The 18,324-nt window shown below is 39.4% G+C and overlaps 1 protein-coding gene across 3 annotated transcripts in view; it reads right to left on the bottom strand.

The window, feature by feature from the left end:
- LOC128692035 (kelch-like protein 5) overlaps positions 1-18,324 on the bottom strand; it is a 155,250-nt gene that overhangs the window by 26,466 nt on the left and 110,460 nt on the right. For all 3 annotated transcript variants that reach the window (XM_070085174.1, XM_070085176.1, XM_070085175.1), the window contains 3 exons: positions 13,815-14,039; positions 6,173-6,335; positions 5,182-5,394 (listed from right to left, as the gene is read on the bottom strand). In XM_070085174.1, coding sequence (XP_069941275.1) covers positions 5,182-5,394; positions 6,173-6,335; positions 13,815-14,039 — 601 coding nt within the window. The remainder of the gene's footprint in view (positions 1-5,181; positions 5,395-6,172; positions 6,336-13,814; positions 14,040-18,324) is intronic.

Genomic DNA, 18,324 nt, shown 5'->3' with positions numbered 1-18,324 from the left:
TTGGTCCATACTAGGCAGGACCTTCACAAACCATTCCACTTTTCAACCCAACCCAATTTTCAATGCTCCCCAAACAATAAGCTTTGATAGAGTGGATAAGGGAGCAATGTGGCAGATGTTGCAAGTATATGGAATATGAGGATAGTGAGGCTCAGGTTAGGGTGTGTAGAAGAGAGGGAGACTACTTCCTGGTAAAAGTAGGTCTTAGACAGGGATGTGTAATGTCACCATGGTTGTTTAATATATTTATAGATGGGGTTGTAAAAGAAGTAAATGCTAGGGTGTTCGGGAGAGGGGTGGGATTAAATTATGGGGAATCAAATACAAAATGGGAATTGACACAGTTGCTTTTTGCTGATGATACTGTGCTTATGGGAGATTCTAAAGAAAAATTGCAAAGGTTAGTGGACGAGTTTGGGAGTGTGTGTAAAGGTAGAAAGTTGAAAATGAACATAGAAAAGAGTAAGGTGATGAGGGTATCGAATGATTTAGATAAAGAAAAATTGGATATCAAATTGGGGAAGAGGAGTATGGAAGAAGTGAATGTTTTCAGATACTTGGAAGTTGACGTGTCGGCGGATGGATTTATGAAGGATGAGGTTAATCATAGAACTGATGAGGGAAAAAAGGTGAGTGGTGCATTGAGGTATACGTGGAGACAAAAAAACATTATCTATGGAGGCAAAGAAGGGAATGTATGAAAGTATAGTAGTACCAACACTCTTATATGGGTGTGAAGCTTGGGTTGTGAATGCAGCAGCAAGGAGGCGGTTGGAGGCAGTGGAGATGTCCTGTCTAAGGACAATGTGTGGTGTAAATATTATGCAGAAAATTTGGAGTGTGGAAATTAGGAGAAGGTGTGGAGTTAATAAAAGTATTAGTCAGAGGGCTGAAGAGGGGTTGTTGAGGTGGTTTGATCATTTAGAAAGAATGGATCAAAGTAGAATGACATGGAGAGCAATTGAATCTGTAGGGAAAGGAAGGCGCGGTAGGGGTCGTCCTCGGAAAGGTTGGAAGAAAGAGGTAAGGGAGGTTTTGTGGGCATGGGGCTTGGACTTCCAGCAGGCGTGCGTGAGTGTGTTCGATAGGAGTGAATGGAGACGAATGGTATTTGGGACCTGACGATCTGTTGGAGTGTGAGCAGGGTAATACTTAATGAAGGGATTCAGGGAAATAGATAGCAACCGGTTATTTTTATATTCCGGTTATTTTTATATCCGGGTATTTTTATATCCGGTTATTTTTATATCCGGTTATTTTTATATCCTGTCATTTTACATCTGGTTATTTTTATATCCGGTTATTTTTATATCCGGTTATTTTTATATAGCCGGACTTGAGTCCTGAAAATGGGAAGTACAATGCCTGCACTCTAAAGGGGGGGTTCGGGATATTGACAGTTTGGAGGGATATGTTGTGTATCTTTATACGTATATGCTTCTAAGCTGTTGTGTTCTGAGCACCTCTGCAAAAACAGTGATTATGTGTGAGTGAGGTGAAAGAGTTGAATGATGATGAAAGTATTTTCTTTTTGGTGATTTGCCTTCTTTTTGGGTCACCCTGCCTCGATGGGAGACAGCCGATTTGTTAAAAAAAAAAAAAATTCTATTCACTCATGGGCAAGTCCCACTCAAATCAAATCTTGTGTGTGGGGAAGTACCCTGGCTGGTGTATGGGGAAGTGCCCTGGCTGGTGTGTGTGGGGAAGTACCCTGGCTGGTGTGTGTGTAGGAGAGTACCCTGGCTGGTGTGTGTGTGGGGGAATACCCTGGCTGGTGTACATAAGAAAGCAGGAACATTGCAGCAGACCTGTTGGCCCATACTAGGCAGGCCCTTCACCCCAAGCAATAAGCTTTGAGAATTCTATTCACTCATGCGCAAGTCCCACTCAAATCAAATTGTGTGTATGGGGAAGTACCCTGTCTGGTGTGTGGGGAAGTACCCTGGCTGGTGTGTTCTTTCTTGAATTCTATAGTGTTTATCACCTTCTTTACCAAAGGGCTGGCACTAGGAGCATTCTTTTGGCCCATGGTGGCTTATTAAACAGTTGCAAGCAGTAAAACGAATGGAATATTACGTAATGTATCGTATGAACGCATAGGGTCGTGCTCACTGGCTGATAAACAATGGCACACTGACTGTAAATGGTGTGTCGGGGCCGCTTGGACGCGTTTGGGATGAATGACTATTACTGAGCTAAATGACAATCACCAAGCCAATATTTTGATGAAAAAACTTTACGATTACCGAATATTACGAAATCCGACAACTACTATATCTGGGGGTCCACTGCATTAGAATAATTCAGAATACCATAGCTGGAATAATTCACATATAACCCACACTTAGAGGTGAAACTTTAGACATTCTGGTCTATCGTGGTCTTTATATTCCAAGTTGGACCAAAACACTGCATTATCACATGTATTAAAAGATAAAAGAAATTAAAAAACCTAACAGATACAAAGAGAGAACAGACACCACCATGGAATAAAAGATGTATGAAAAGCAAGCTTTTATTATATCAACTGTAAAAAACTTTACCAAGTCTTATAGCTTTTAGTAAAGCAAAATGTTGTCCCAATAAAAGTTTATTCTGCATACATATACTCTATTTTTGTCAGCATCTCACCCTGGTATCTAGACATCATTCTACCATAAATCAGGCAATAAATATTCCAAAGCAAAAAATGTATATTCCATTCATACCTAAATATACTCATACAGTGGAACCTCGAGTTTCGACCGTAATCCGTTCCAGAAGCTCAGCCAAAACTCAAAACTGTTTGAAAGTCAAAGCAATATTTCCCATAAGAAATAATGTAAGTCCAATTAATCCGTTCTAGACACCCAAACATATTCACAAAAAATAAATTTTTTAAAGAATAAATATAGTTTTACATACAGAAAACAATGAGAAATAAATATAAACATTACATAGAATGTGTGTAAAGGTAGAAAGTTGAAAGTGAACATAGAAAAGAGTAAGGTGATGAGGGTATCAAATGATTTAGATAAAGAAAAATTGGATATCAAATTGGGGAGGAGGAGTATGGAAGAAGTGAATGTTTTCAGATACTTAGGAGTTGACGTGTCGGCGGATGGATTTATGAAGGATGAGGTTAATCATAGAATTGATGAGGGAAAAAAGGTGAGTGGTGCGTTGAGGTATATGTGGAGTCAAAAAACGTTATCTATGGAGGCAAAGAAGGGAATGTATGAAAGTATAGTAGTACCAACACTCTTATATGGATGTGAAGCTTGGGTGGTAAATGCAGCAGCGAGGAGACGGTTGGAGGCAGTGGAGATGTCCTGTCTAAGGGCAATGTGTGGTGTAAATATTATGCAGAAAATTCGGAGTGTGGAAATTAGGAGAAGGTGTGGAGTTAATAAAAGCATTAGTCAGAGGGCAGAAGAGGGGTTGTTGAGGTGGTTTGGTCATTTAGAGAGAATGGATCAAAGTAGAATGACATGGAAAGCATATAAATCTATAGGGGAAGGAAAGAGGGGTAGGGGTCGTCCTCGAAAGGGTTGGAAAGAGGGGGTAAAGGAGGTTTTGTGGGTGAGGGGCTTGGACTTCCAGCAAGCGTGCATGAGCGTGTTAGATAGGAGTGAATGGAGACGAATGATACTTGGGACCTGACGATCTGTTGGAGTGTGAGCAGGGTAATATCTAGTGAAGGGATTCAGGGAAACCGGTTATTTTCATATAGTCGGACTTGAGTCCTGGAAATGGGAAGTACAATGCCTGCACTTTAAAGGAGGGGTTTGGGATATTGGCAGTTTGGAGGGATATGTTGTGTATCTCTATACGTATATGCTTCTAAACTGTTGTATTTTGAGCACCTCTGCAAAAGCAGTGATAATGTGTGAGTGTGGTGAAAGTGTTGAATGATGATGAAAGTATTTTCTTTTTGGGGATTTTCTTTCTTTTTTTTTGGGTCACCCTGCCTCGGTGGGAGACGACCTACTTGTTGAAAAAAAAAAAAAAAAAAATTACATACCTATATTGAAGACTCTTGTTGGCTTATGGAAGAGAGGGAGGAGGAGAGTTTGTTTGGAGACAGGAAAAGTTACTCCTTCAATATAACGCTAATATCAACTCTACGGCTTATTTATCTATCACAATTAATCTAGTAAGACATAATAAACAATATTAATAACATAGAAACATGATATATACTCTAGAATGAATAAAATATGTCATTTCGTATGTCACGAGTGTTGGTAGTGGTGGTGTTGTTGTTGTTGGGTTATCAGGGCCACTGGCAACATAAGCCATATAGTGGTGGCCATGGCAGCGGCGGTGGCAGCGGCAGTGTTGTCAGTGGCCCTATATACCTCCAATAACACTAGAGGAGTTAGTTTTGTGTCCTTCTTCTGTCGCTTAATCGCTTAACTTACTTGCTACACTGTTAATGCTACACCTTATCACTGGCTGGCGTATAGCCTTTATTGACTCCTGCTGCTTTAGTATTTACATATCGTAGAATCACTGAAGAAGGCACATTCTCCCTTCTCTCTTCCTCCTCCAATTTTGTACTTTGCTGCAATTTCTTTCTTAAATTCTATCATGTTTCTCACTTTCTTTACCAAAGGGCTGGCACTAAGAAGTTTCTTTGGGCCCATGGTTAAATATGCAGCAGTCGCACTCAATCAACAAGCACAAAAATACAATGGATTATTGTGAAATGCTCGGATGAAAGTGCAGAAACAAAGCCAGACTGGCTCGCAACAAAAGTGTGGAATGCTTTGTGTGGGGCGCGGGCAGGTGTGGGCATGTAGACAGGTCTGGTATGGCGCTGAAATTCAAGGCACTGTTCGAAACTCAAGACAAAATTTAGCAAAAAAAAGTGACCGAAACTCAAAACGGCCAAAACTTGGGGAGGCTGAAACTCGAGGTTCCACTGTACTTATATCATAAGTATGTGTATATTTATATATGAAGTGAGTAAATGTTGTTTTCTTGCAGCTTACTACATTATTTGTTTTTTAAACACACTGGCCATTTCCCACCGAGGCAGGGTGACCCAAAAAAGAAGCAATAAAAGTTTTTCTTTTTTTTTACATTTAGTAATTTATGCAGTATTTTAGTCACTTCTTACAACATGCATAGCTTACGGAGGAAGGATTCTTTCCATTTCCCCACGGAGTTACTGTATTATATGTAAATAATTATCACCTTTCAACACAGTCAAATCTGGAAGCACATGGGTTGGATGCTGGTGCATCATGACCACCAACAGCATAAAGGAAGCCGTTAACTACCCCAACTCCAACACCACCTCTTCTTCTGGCCATGGGTGCACAAGGGGTCCACTTATTGGTATGAGGATCATAACACTCAACAGTTCGTAAGCATGATGATCCGTCTCTTCCTCCCACTGCATACAATCTGAAGATACAGTATATTCAGTGATTAATAACAGTCTTTGTCACTTCACAAAAACAAAGGCCTATAACATCCTGCTTCAATAAATTTTTTGAGTAATATGTTAATCTATAAAGCAAGTTTTTGGTTTTTCAAAATCTTCAAAGTAGTGCTAAAATCAAAGTGTAGAAGATATTTTCTTGTGCTTATTTCACTATATTAAATATGACTTCCTCTACCACTGGGTATCTTATTACTAATCTAAGACATCCTGTTTTTTTATATGTACAGTATATACAATAAACTTTCTTTCTTTCCTCTTAACATCTTTAGACTGGCAGGAGATATTATATCATACCCAGCACACACTACAGAAAAAGGTTTTAGGCCTCCTTAGCTCTCTGTTTACTTTGAAGTATATGACTTCTAAAGTGAAGCTCTCATTGGTTTATATCTAAATGATGATTTATTTTTTTTTAACACTTGTCGGTTTTCAAACCCATTCATCACAATATGAAAGAGAAAAAATTAGATACACTTTTCATTACAAGGAGAAGGTTAAGATTGGGCAGGTTACCATATGGCTACAGAGTGTGTGACCAAAGGAAAAAACTATTATTTGGGTATTAACACTTTAAACTTTTCCTGCTGCAGTGTATGCATTGACAATTAGTCTATACTTTGTGTTTTGAATTTTTTCCAGCTCAAGAGAATCAAATTTAGTTTTAAAGATACAACCCTAAGAAAAATACTACATTGAGAAATTTAAAGTATAATATATTTGACAATGCAGGGACTGCACCTTCCATTGAGAACAGCTACTCCTACGGTTGATCTTGAAGAAGCCATGGGTGCAACATAACTCCACTGCCGTGCTTGTGGATCCCATCTTTCCACAGTATTGAGGTAACTCCAACCATCATGACCACCAACAGCATAGAGGGGACCCTCCAAAACACCTACGCCTGTGATACAAATACTGCATGTAATTTAGTGTGCTTATCTGTCCAGACAAGAAGAAAATATATACTGGTATGTATGTAAAACAACTACTGTGAAAAAATGGTGAAATTCCAAGTGTTTTCATGATTTCTCACATTATAAAGGACCTGTAAAACAGAACAGCAGAAGACTTACAAGACTGAGATATCACCTCACATATAATATTATAACCGTCCCATTATGATGCAGTTGGGAAGGTCAAGGACTCGTCAAACATAGCTTAAATTCTTCCCAAATTTTATTAATTATAAATGAATCTAATTTGTATAACCCTAAACCAAATTAGATTCTTCTCTTTCTTCTTTCAACAAACCGGCCGTATCCCACCAAAGCAGGGTGGCCCAAAAAGAAAAACAAAAGTTTCTCTTTTTAAATTTAGTAATTTATACGGGAGGAGGGGTTACTAGCCCCTTGCTCCCGGCATTTTAGTCGCCTCTTACAACACGCATAGCTTATGGAGGAAGAATTCTGTTCCACTTCCCCATGGAGATAAGAGGAAATAAACAAGAACAAGAACTAGAAAGAAAATAGAAGAAAACTCAGAGAGGTATGTATATATATGTTTGTACATGTATGTGTAGTGTGCCCTAAGTGTAAGTAGAAGTAGCAAGATGTACCTGAAATCTTGCATGTTTATGAGACAGAAAAGAGACACCAGCAATCCTACCATCGTGTAAAAAAATTACAGGCTTCCGTTTTACACTCACTTGGCAGGACGGTAGTACCTCCCTGGGTGGTTGCTGTCTACCAACCTACTACCTAACAAATTAGATTCATTTATAATTAATAAAATCGGAGATAAATTTAAGCTATGTTTGACAAGTCTTCAACCATCTCACCTGCATCAAAATGGGATGGGTGTAATGTTGTATGCGAGGTGATATCTCAGTCTTATAAGCCTGCTGTTCTGTTTTTTTTTTTTACAGGTCCTTAAAAATGTGAGAAATGCTGAAAGTGCTTGGAATTTCAAAACTTTTTCATAGTGGTTGTTTTTCATAATGTGATGTACCTGCTTACTGTGATCCGACTGCATCACTGGTATGTATATATATACACAGGAAGTTGCAAGCTACACATTCATAAGAAGAATGAATAATAAAATCCCAATTTAACCCTTAAACTGTCCAATCTTAAATCTATGTTCACTTGTGCAGTGCTCTTCATTTAAAAAAAAAATTATTTTTTTTTAAATGAAGAGTGAATTTTTCTACGTGTAATAGGATAAAAAAAATTTTTTAGGGTCAGTACTTACCGGGATTTAAGCCCGCAAAGTTGGCGCTGGATGCTCACCTGATGGTAACGCTGAGTCCTGCTGCTTGTAGAAGTGCTGCTGATATACCTTTTTTTCTCATTTTTATTTTAATTTATGTAATATTTATGTTCTTGTGATTTCATTGCCAGTTTTTGTTCTGACACTAATATTAGGTACTGAAATAGTACTCAAATAGTCACAATCATACCGACAGGTGAACATTTTCACCTGCCTTGGTCATTGACTATTGTCTAGAAATATATACAAAGTATTTATAGGTCTCAGCAATGTTTTAGACATGCTGGTGTATATATGAAACTCCTTGAAGCATGGTGTTGACAAGTGTCAGTAAACTGCTGACAGTGCAGTGACACATGATGAATGTGCACCACTCCATGGAACCCTGGCTTTATTTGTTTTTACTGTTACACACTAATATGTCTGTTTCTCTGTCTGTCTGTTTAGCTCTGCTTATCTGTCTTTCTGTCTCCCTGTGTCTCTCTCTCTTTCCGTCTGCTTGTGTGTCTGTCTGAGGGAGCGGCTCATAACCAACAGGTATATGAACGGCTCCCTGATTCCCAAGCAAGTGAAAATGTGTATTACTTGCGTCATGCTTATTATGCCTTATATCTACAAGCACTGTATAGCACTTTGCCTGGAATTTTTGGGTTATCCTAGGTAATTTACACTATGTATAATAACTGTACTTATGTGTACCTGTGAGAGACAGAGACAGAGATATAGACAGACAGATAAACAGAGACAGATACAGATAGAGAGACAGCCACAGTCAGTCAGCCAGCCAGCCGGCCAGCTTGCCGAATACATATTACACATTCCAGAATCATTTCTCTTTATTTAGGGCATAGGTTATTGGACATTCTGGCAGGATGACACTACCAGTGGTATCAGAAATGAAAGGATGTTGCACAAATGCTGCACATGGGTTATTATAGAGGCTTTTGATATTTCCTCGACCATCTGTGGCCACGTCCATCTCAAAGCCACTAAACTCTGGGTCAACATCACTTTCTTCTTAACCCTTTCAGGGTCCGTCCCGTAGATCTACGGCTTTACGTTCAGGGTCCAAATCGTAGATCTACATCATGAGCTCAGCTCACTCTGATAAACTGTGAGTAGTACATTTGGGCTTAGATATGAGAGAATACATCTATGTGGTATGTGTGCACCACATAAAACAAATCCTGCAGCACACTGTGTATAATGAGAGAAAAAAACTGAGACCATGATTTTCGATCAAAACAGCGACTTTGCAGTGCTTTTTCATATGTTTTTTATAGTTATATTTCCGATTTCTTGGTCTCATTTGATAGAATGGAAGACATATTATAGAAATAGATATGATTTTGATTGGTTTTAGCACTGAAAATGGCTTGAAACTGAGCTCAAAGTAGCGGAAATGTTAAATTTTTGCCGATGTTCAAGAGTAAACAAACGACCTCACACGTCTAATACACACCAGCTGGTGGGTCTAATATACATTCACAAATGTGTTGATGATATTTATACAATTATTACAATATTGCATAACAGTAAATCTTCTATTTTTTGGTGTGAATAAAAATTCATTATGTGAATAAAAAATCAAAATGGAATTCATTTGTAAAGCCTCAAAATGTAACTAATGAACAGAGGAAATGTTAGTTTAGTGCCAGGAATACCTACATTGTTTATTCTGGACCCTATTTTGAAACTGGAATATTTTGAACTTTGTGTTAAATTGGCCAAATTACCAATTTCCGATCACTTTATTTTGTAGTTGAAACAGTTGACTTGGTGATTTCTTGTGCTCAATCGATAGAATATAAGTAATACTAGTGAAATAGCTAAGAATTTGGTCGACTGGAATAATGTAATTGACCTAAAATGGGAGTCAAAGTCGGCAAAATCGCCGATTCATAAATATCGCTGACACATTAAAATTCGCGAGAGCATAATTTCGTCAATTTTCCATCAAATTTCATACTTTTTGTTTTATTACCTTCAGAAAAAGATTCTCTACCATTTCATAAGAAAAAATAAAATTTTTTTTTTTTAAATTCTTGGACACTGGGGCACCACTTCAGATTTTGGCCTTGGACCCTGAAGGGGTTAAAAGGGGAGTGTTAATAAGACATGACATTGGTGAATCCCTGGTGTTTGCCACGCTATTTGCTCTAGCTGGCACTCAATTGAACTGGTGCTCAGACAATGTACTAAGTGGTCCCACACACACCGAGTGTTAAGACCCATTCTATACTGACCATGCATCTCATGCCAATTGTGCCATATTTGGAAGCAGGAAAAATAAAGCTTAGATCTACGTTTGAACAGTTTCACCCGTAAACGGTCCAAACGTATATATACGTTCTTACTGTTAGCGCCCCAAACGTATATATACATTTTATTTTTCCTGCCTCCAAATTTGGCACTATTGGCCTGAGATGCCTGGTCAACATAGAATGGGTCTTAACACTCGGTGTGCACCATATTAAAAAATCTGGGACCACTTAACCCTTTGACTGTTTCAGGCCCCTCTCTGAAACTGTCATTCTATGTCGCCAAATATTCAAAAAAAAAAAAAAATTATTTTTTCTTATGAAAATGTTAAGATTATTTTTCTGAGTGTTTTAGTCCAAAAAAAAAATTTTTGCCATTGGTACTTACCGAGATATAGAGCCGTGAAGTTTGCAGAAAATGAGCCGCGTATGGCAACAGCGGCGACTGCCGCTCACCCGGTAAACTTTAGTTTACTTGTATTTGAAGGTTTGTTGTTTTTTTCACTATTTTATTTTTTCACATAACTTATGTGGCCTATGAGACCAAAGTAAGGTGCAATGTATATATATACACTCGTTGTATACAACACAATAAGCACACAAACATAATTATCAATATATTGTTTACAAAACTTGTTTACACAAACAAACAAACAAACTCTTCTTCTTCTTCTTCTTCTTCTTCTTCTTCTTCTTCTTCTTCTTCTTCTTCTTCTTCTTCTCCTTCTTCTTCTCCTTCTTCTTCTTCTCCTTCTTCTTCTTCTCCTTCTTCTTCTTCTCCTTCTTCTTCTTCTCCTTCTTCTTCTTCTCCTTCTTCTTCTTCTCCTTCTTCTTCTTCTCCTTCTTCTTCTTCTTCTCCTTCTTCTTCTCCTTCTTCTTCTCCTTCTTCTTCTCCTTCTTCTTCTCCTTCTCCTTCTTCTTCTCCTTCTTCTTCTCCTTCTCCTTCTTCTTCTCCTTCTTCTTCTTCTTCTTCTTCTTCTTCTTCTTCTTCTTCTTCTTCTTCTCCTTCTTCTTCTCCTTCTTCTTCTCCTTCTTCTTCTCCTTCTTCTTCTCCTTCTTCTTCTCCTTCTTCTCCTTCTTCTTCTCCTTCTTCTTCTCCTTCTTCTTCTTCTCCTTCTTCTTCTTCTTCTCCTTCTTCTTCTCCTTCTTCTTCTCCTTCTTCTTCTCCTTCTTCTTCTTCTTCTCCTTCTTCTTCTCCTTCTTCTTCTTCTTCTTCTTCTTCTTCTTCTTCTTCTTCTTCTTCTTCTTCTTCTTCTTCTTCTTCTTCTTCTTCTTCTTCTTCTTCTCCTTCTTCTTCTCCTTCTTCTTCTCCTTCTTCTTCTCCTTCTTCTTCTCCTTCTTCTTCTCCTTCTTCTTCTCCTTCTTCTTCTCCTTCTTCTTCTCCTTCTTCTTCTTCTTCTCCTTCTTCTCCTTCTTCTCCTCCTCCTTCTCCTCCTCCTTCTCCTCCTCCTTCTCCTCCTTCTTCTCCTCCTTCTTCTCCTCCTTCTTCTCCTTCTTCTCCTCCTCCTTCTCCTCCTTCTCCTCCTCCTCCTTGTGTGCGAGTGTGTGGCTTATAATTGTTTTGAGTCAGAAGTCGGCAGCTGTCAAAGTGACATATTATCTCATTAGTCACTACCCCTACCCCTGTCAAAACAATGGGGTCGGATGCTGCTTCCCCTCCTCCATTCTATCTAATTATCTTTCTCCCTCATTCTATATCTTTCAATCTGTCTCTCTTTCTGTCTGCCTATCTCTGTCTCACAGGTACACATAAATACAAGTATACATAGTGTAAATTACCTAGGATAACCCAAGAAATCCAGACAAAGTGCTATACTCTGCTTGAAGATGTGAGTAAACGTGATGACACAGTCTTGTGGCTCTCTCTGAGACAGAGAGCTAGATGGACAGACAGGGAGCTTGACAGACAGACAAATAGACAGACAGAAATGTTTGTGTACCAGCAAAAACAAAGGGAGGCGATGGTCATGTAATATTACCCTCCTTTACGCTCATCAAAGTCAGCTCTTATCAGATGTTATCTCCCCTTATCTTGTCACTGTCATGGGGTGGACTTTTTTTTTTCTTGCTTCAAGGGAACAATATTATTACATCTTCTTCTTCCTCCTCCTCCTCCTCCTCCTCTTCTCCTCCTCCTCCTCCTCCTCCTCCTCTTCCTTCCCTCCTCCTCCTCCTCCTCTTCCTCCCCTCCTCCCCCTCCTCCTCCTCCATTGCTTTTGGTCTCAAACTCCTCCAAATCATGAAATTGATCTTCACTGACACTTCCATCTGTGTTAGAGCATCACTTGGGAAGAGAAGAGTCCCAGATTTGCTGGGGAATCACATATTTCTTACCACTAGACATGCTGAAAAATGACAACTGAAATGGCATTCCCACAATGCACCACTGGCTCCCCGATTTTTTTTATATGGTGCACACTGACCATGGAGACCCATTCTCTCACATGTGGGCCTAGCAGCTTTCTCCTGCTTGATTTGAAGCTGCTAGAATTTATGCGTATAAATACGTCAGAAACATTGGCTCGTAAGACGTATTTATACGTCGGAAACAGTCAAAGGGTTAATACCTTGTGGGAGTGCCAGTTAGAGCAAATAGTGTGGAAAACACCAAGGATTCACTGATTTTTTTTTTTCAACAAGTCGGCCGTCTCCCACCGAAGCAGGGTGACCCAAAAAGATGTAATGTCATATTAACACTACCTTTTAAGAGGAAAGTGATGCTGACCCCAAGTTTAGGGTCTGTCTACCTGTCTCTGTCTATCTGTCTGTCTATCTCTTCTCATCTCTGTCTCACAGGTACACATAAATACAATTATACATAGTGTAAATTACCTAGGATAACCTAAAAAATCCAAGGTGCTATACTGTGCTTGTAGATATAATGCATAAGAATATCTGTTGGTTCACAGTGGCTCTCTCTGAGACAGAAATAGAGAGAAGCAGAGAGATGGAAAGAGAGACAAGCAGACAGAAAGAAAAGACAGAGAGACAGATAAGCAGAGACAGAGATGTCGACGCTCATCAAATGTCATCCCTTATCTCATCTTATCTCTGCACCCTGCAGGCACCCATCAAATGTCATCCCTTATCCTATCTTATCTCTGCACCCTAGCAGGTGCCCATCAAATGTCATCCTTTATCTCATCTTATCACTGCCCTCTCAGATGCTTGTCACTGACATCATGCTTCAAGGGAACTACTACTACTACTTCTTTCTTCTCCCTTCTTCTTCCTTAAGTAAGTAAGTAAGTAAATTTATTCAGGTATACACAAATACAGTTACATAGAATTATCATACATAGCAGCATATGTGTAGAGAACCTAGGATAACCCAAAAAAGTCAGACAGAGTGACTTATTTCTCTCTTCTTCCTTCTTCTATACTTTAGTGTATCCAAAACATTGCTGGGACCTATAAATACTTTGTATATATTCCTAGACAATAGTAAATGACAAAGGCAGGTGTAAATGTCCACCTGTCAATGTGTTTGTGACAATTTGAGTACAATTTCAGTACCTAATATTAGTGTCAGAACAAAGATTGGTTATGAAATGACAAGAACTACTATAAATTGTAATTATCAGAACATAAAAATTATATAATATAAAAATGAGAAAAAAAGGTATATTGGCAACACTTCTGCAAGAGCAGGACTCGATGTGTCATGTGAGCATTAAGTGCCAACTTTGCAGCCTCCTATCTCAGTAAGTATTGACCCTATTTTTTCTATTTTAATCCTAAAACACTTAGAAAAAAATTTCACTTTATTTCAACAAATTTTTTTTTTTTATTTTTCAAAATATTCAGGGCACTGGGTGAGAGAACTTATATATATGTTTGGACCGTTTAGGGTTTAAGGGTTAAAACACATCCAGAAATGCAAAATTCAAATTTATCACAGGAGAGTTTACCTAAGCCATGTCTGTGAGTTGACATAGGAGGAAGCTGAGACCAAGTGTTTGTGCTTGGATCATATGCTTCAGCAGTATTCAGTGTCTTGAGGCCATCTCTACCACCAACTACATGCAATTTTCCATCCAAAACTGCCACACCAAATTGCAAACGTCGTCCAGTCATTGTTCCCACAGTGGTCCAGCTATTGGTTCTTAAGTTGTACTTTTCAATTCCAGTTGAACCTGTAATACAAAGTCTGGTACACAAACAATAAAACACCTAGTAAAACACAAATTAAAACTCAAGAATATACAGAAGTGCATGAAAGTTGTTACCCAAGATGAAAGGAATGAATTCTGAACTGAGAGAGAATACCTAACAATTATCTTGAGAGACTTTAATGCCAATGAAGAAAGCATAGCAAAAAAGTTTAGTGTGCCAAAAGAAACTGACAGTAGGGTTTTTTTTTTTTTTTTAACAAGTCGGCCATCTCCCACCGAGGCAGGGTGACCCAAAAAGAAAGAAAATCCCCAAAAAGAAAATACTTTCATCATCATTCAACTCTTTCACCTCACTCACACATTATCACTGTTTTTGCAGAGGTGCTCAGAACACAACAGCTTAGAAACATATACGTATAAAGATACACAACATATCCCTCCAAACTGTCAATATCCCGAACCCCTCCTTTAGAGTGCAGGTATTGTACTTCCCATTTCCAGGACTCAAGTCCGGCTATATAAAAATAACCGGTTTCCCTGAATCCCTTCACTAAATATTACCCTGCTCACACTCCAACAGATCGTCAGGTCCCGAATACCATTCGTCTCCATTCACTCCTATCAAACACGCTCACGCACGCCTGCAGGAAGTCCAAGCCCCTCGCCCACTATTTTTAGAAAGATTTTTTTAATAGGCAATATACATCTTAAGAGGATACATAAGTATAAGATATAAACAGCTATTGGAGGATAGATGGGCTAATGAGAGCATAGGCAATGGGGTCGAAGAGGTATGGGGTAGGTTTAAAAATGTAGTGTTAAAGTGTTCAGCAGAAGTTTGTGGTTACAGGAAAGTGAGTGCAGGAGGGAAGAGGAGTGATTGGTGGAATGATGATATAAAGAGAGTAGTAAGGGAGAAAAAGTTAGCATATGAGAAGTTTTTACAAAGTAGAAGTGATGCAAGGAGGGAAGAGTATATGGAGAAAAAGAGAGAGGTTAAGAGAGTGGTGAAGCAATGTAAAAAGAGAGCAAATGAGAGAGTGGGTGAGATGTTATCAACAAATTTTGTTGAAAATAAGAAAAAGTTTTGGAGTGAGATTAACAAGTTAAGGAAGCCTAGAGAACAAATGGATTTGTCAGTTAAAAATAGGAGAGGAGAGTTATTAAATGGAGAGTTAGAGGTATTGGGAAGATGGAGAGAATATTTTGAGGAATTGCTAAATGTTGATGAAGATAGGGAAGCTGTGATTTCATGTATAGGGCAAGGAGAAATAACATCTTGTAGGAGTGAGGAAGAGCCAGTTGTGAGTGTGGGGAAAGTTTGTGAGGCAGTAGGTAAAATGAAAGGGGGTAAAGCAGCTGGGATTGATGGCATAAAGATAGAAATGTTAAAAGCAGGTGGGGATATAGTTTTGGAGTGGTTGGTGCTATTATTTAATAAATGTATGAAATAGGGTAAGGTACCTGGGGATTGGCAGAGAGCATACATAGTTCCTTTGTATAAAGGCAAAGGGGACAAAAGAGAGTGCAAAATTTATAGGGAGATAAGTCTGTTGAGTATACCTGGTAAAGTGTATGGTAGAGTTATTATTGAAAGAATTAAGAGTAAGACAGAGAATAGGATAGCAGATGAACAAGGAGGCTTTAGGAAAGGCAGGGGGTGCGTGGACCAGGTGTTTACAGTGAAACATATAAGTGAACAGTATTTAGATAAGGCTAGAGAGGTTTTTGTGGCATTTATGGATTTGGAAAAGGCATATGACAGGGTGGATGGGGGGGCAATATGGCAGATGTTGCAGGTGTATGGTATAGGAGGTAGTGAAGCAGTGAAGAGGTTTTACGAGGATAGGCTCAAGTTAAAGTATGTAGGAAAGATGTCACCGTGGTTGTTGAATATATTTATAGATGGGGTTGTAAGAGAAGTAAATGTGAGGGTCTTGGCAAGAGGCGTGGAGTTAAAAGATAAAGAATCACACAAAGTGGAAGTTGTCACAGTTGCTCTTTGCTGATGACACTGCTCTTGGGAGATTCTGAAGAGAAGTTGCAGAGGTTGGTGGATGAATTTGGTAGGGTATGTAAAAGAAGAAAATTAAAAGTGAATACAGGAAAGAGTAAGGTTATGAGAATAATACAGGAAAGAGTAAGGTTATGAGGATAACAAAAAGATTAGGTGATGAAAGATTGGATATCAGATTGGAGGAAGAGAGTATGGAGGAGGTGAATGTATTCAGATATTTGGGAGTGGAAGTGTCAGCGGATGGATCTATGAAAGATGAGGTGAATCATAGAATTGATGAGGGGAAAAAGGTGAGTGGTGCACTTAGGAGTCTGTGGAGACAAAGAACTTTGTCCTTGGAGGTAAAGAGGGGAATGTATGAGAGTATAGTTTTACCAACGCTCTTATATGGGTGTGAAGCATGGGTGATGAATGTTGCAGCGAGGAGAAGGCTGGAGGCAGTGGAGATGTCATGTCTGAGGGCAATGTGTGGTGTGAATATAATGCAGAGAATTCGAAGTTTGGAAGTTAGGAGGAGGTGCGGGATTGCCAAAACTGTTGTTCAGAGGGCTGAGGAAGGGTTGTTGAGGTGGTTCGGACATGTAGAGAGAATGGAGCGAAACAGAATGACTTCAAGAGTGTATCAGTCTGTAGCGGAAGGAAGGCGGGGTAGGGGTCAGCCTAGGAAAGGTTGGAGGGAGGGGGTAAAGGAGGTTTTGTGTGCGAGGGGCTTGGACTTCCAGTGCGCATGCGTGAGCGTGTTTGATAGGAGTGAATGGAGACAAATGGTTTTTAATACTTGACGTGCTGTTGGAGTGTGAGCAAAGTAACATTTATGAAGGGATTCAGGGAAACCGGCAGGCCGGAGTTGAGTCCTGGAGATGGGAAGTACAGTGCCTGCACTCTGAAGGAGGGGTGTTGATGTTGCAGTTTAAAAACTGTAGTGTAAAACTCCCTTCTGGCAAGACAGTGATGGAGTGAATGATGGTGAAACTTTTTCTTTTTCGGGCCACCCTGCCTTGGTGGGAATTGGCCAGTGTGTTAATAAAAAAATAATTAATAATAAAACGTAAGTATACACTAGGTAGTAGGTTGGTAGACAGCAACTGCCTAGGGAGGTACTACCGTCCTGCCAAGTGAGTGTAAAACAGAAGCCTGTAATTGTTTTACATGATGGTAGGATTGCTGGTGTCCTTTTTTCTGTCTCATAAACATGCAAGATTTCAGGTACGTCTTGCTACTTCTACTTACACTTAGGTCACACTACACATATATGTACAAGCATATATATACACACCCCTCTGGGCTTTCTTCTATTTTCTTTCTAGTTCTTGTTCTTGTTTATTTCCTCTTATCTCCATGGGGAAGTGGAACAGAATTCTTCCTCTGTAAGCCATGCATGTTGTAGGGGCGACTAAAATGCTGGGAGCAAGGGGCTAGTAACCCCTTCTCCCATATAAATTAATAAATTTAAAAAGAGAAACTTTCGTTTTTCCTTTTGGGCCACCCTACCTTGGTGGGGTACGGCCGGTTTGTTGAAAAAAAAAAAAAGTATACACTAGGTAGTAGGTTGGTAGACAGCAACCGCCCAGGGAGGTACTACCGTCCTGCCAAGTGAGTGTGAAATGGAAACCTGTAATTGCTAGACATGATGGTAGGATTTCTGGTATCTGTTTTCTGTCTTATAAACACATGGGATAACAGGTATATCTTCTACTTCTACTTACACTTAGGTCACACTATACATTAATTTTTTTTTTTTCAACACTTTGGCTTTCTCCCACCAAGGCAGGGTGACCCATAAAAGAAACACTTTCACCATCATTCACACATAATCACTGTCTTTGCAGAAGTACCCAGATACAACAGTTTAGATGTCACTCCAAACAGCCAATATCCCAAACCCCTCCTTTAAAGTGCAGGCATTGTACTTCCCACCTCCAAGACTCGGGTCTGCTAATTGTTTCCCTGAATTCCTTCACAAAATATTACCCTGCTCACACTCCAACAGCTTGTCAGGTCCCAAAAACCATTCGTCTCCATTCACTCCTATCTAACATGCTCACACATACCTGCTGCACATCCAAACCCCTTGCACACAAAACCTCTTTTATCCCCCTTCCTCCATCCTTTCCTTAGATGACCCCTACCCCTCCTCCCCTACACTACAGATTTATACATGCTCCAAGTCATCCTATTTTGCTCCATCCTCTCTAAATGACCAAACAACCTCACCAGCCCTCTGAATAATACTTTTAGTAACTCCACACCACTTCCTAATTTCTACACTATGAATTCTCTGCATAATAC

Source organism: Cherax quadricarinatus, chromosome 15 (genome assembly GCF_038502225.1).
Source record: "Cherax quadricarinatus isolate ZL_2023a chromosome 15, ASM3850222v1, whole genome shotgun sequence".
In the NCBI taxonomy this organism is placed as follows: Eukaryota; Metazoa; Arthropoda; class Malacostraca; order Decapoda; family Parastacidae; genus Cherax; species Cherax quadricarinatus.
Note: the sequence above shows the minus strand (reverse complement) of the source record. Positions and strands in the feature narration are given on the sequence as shown.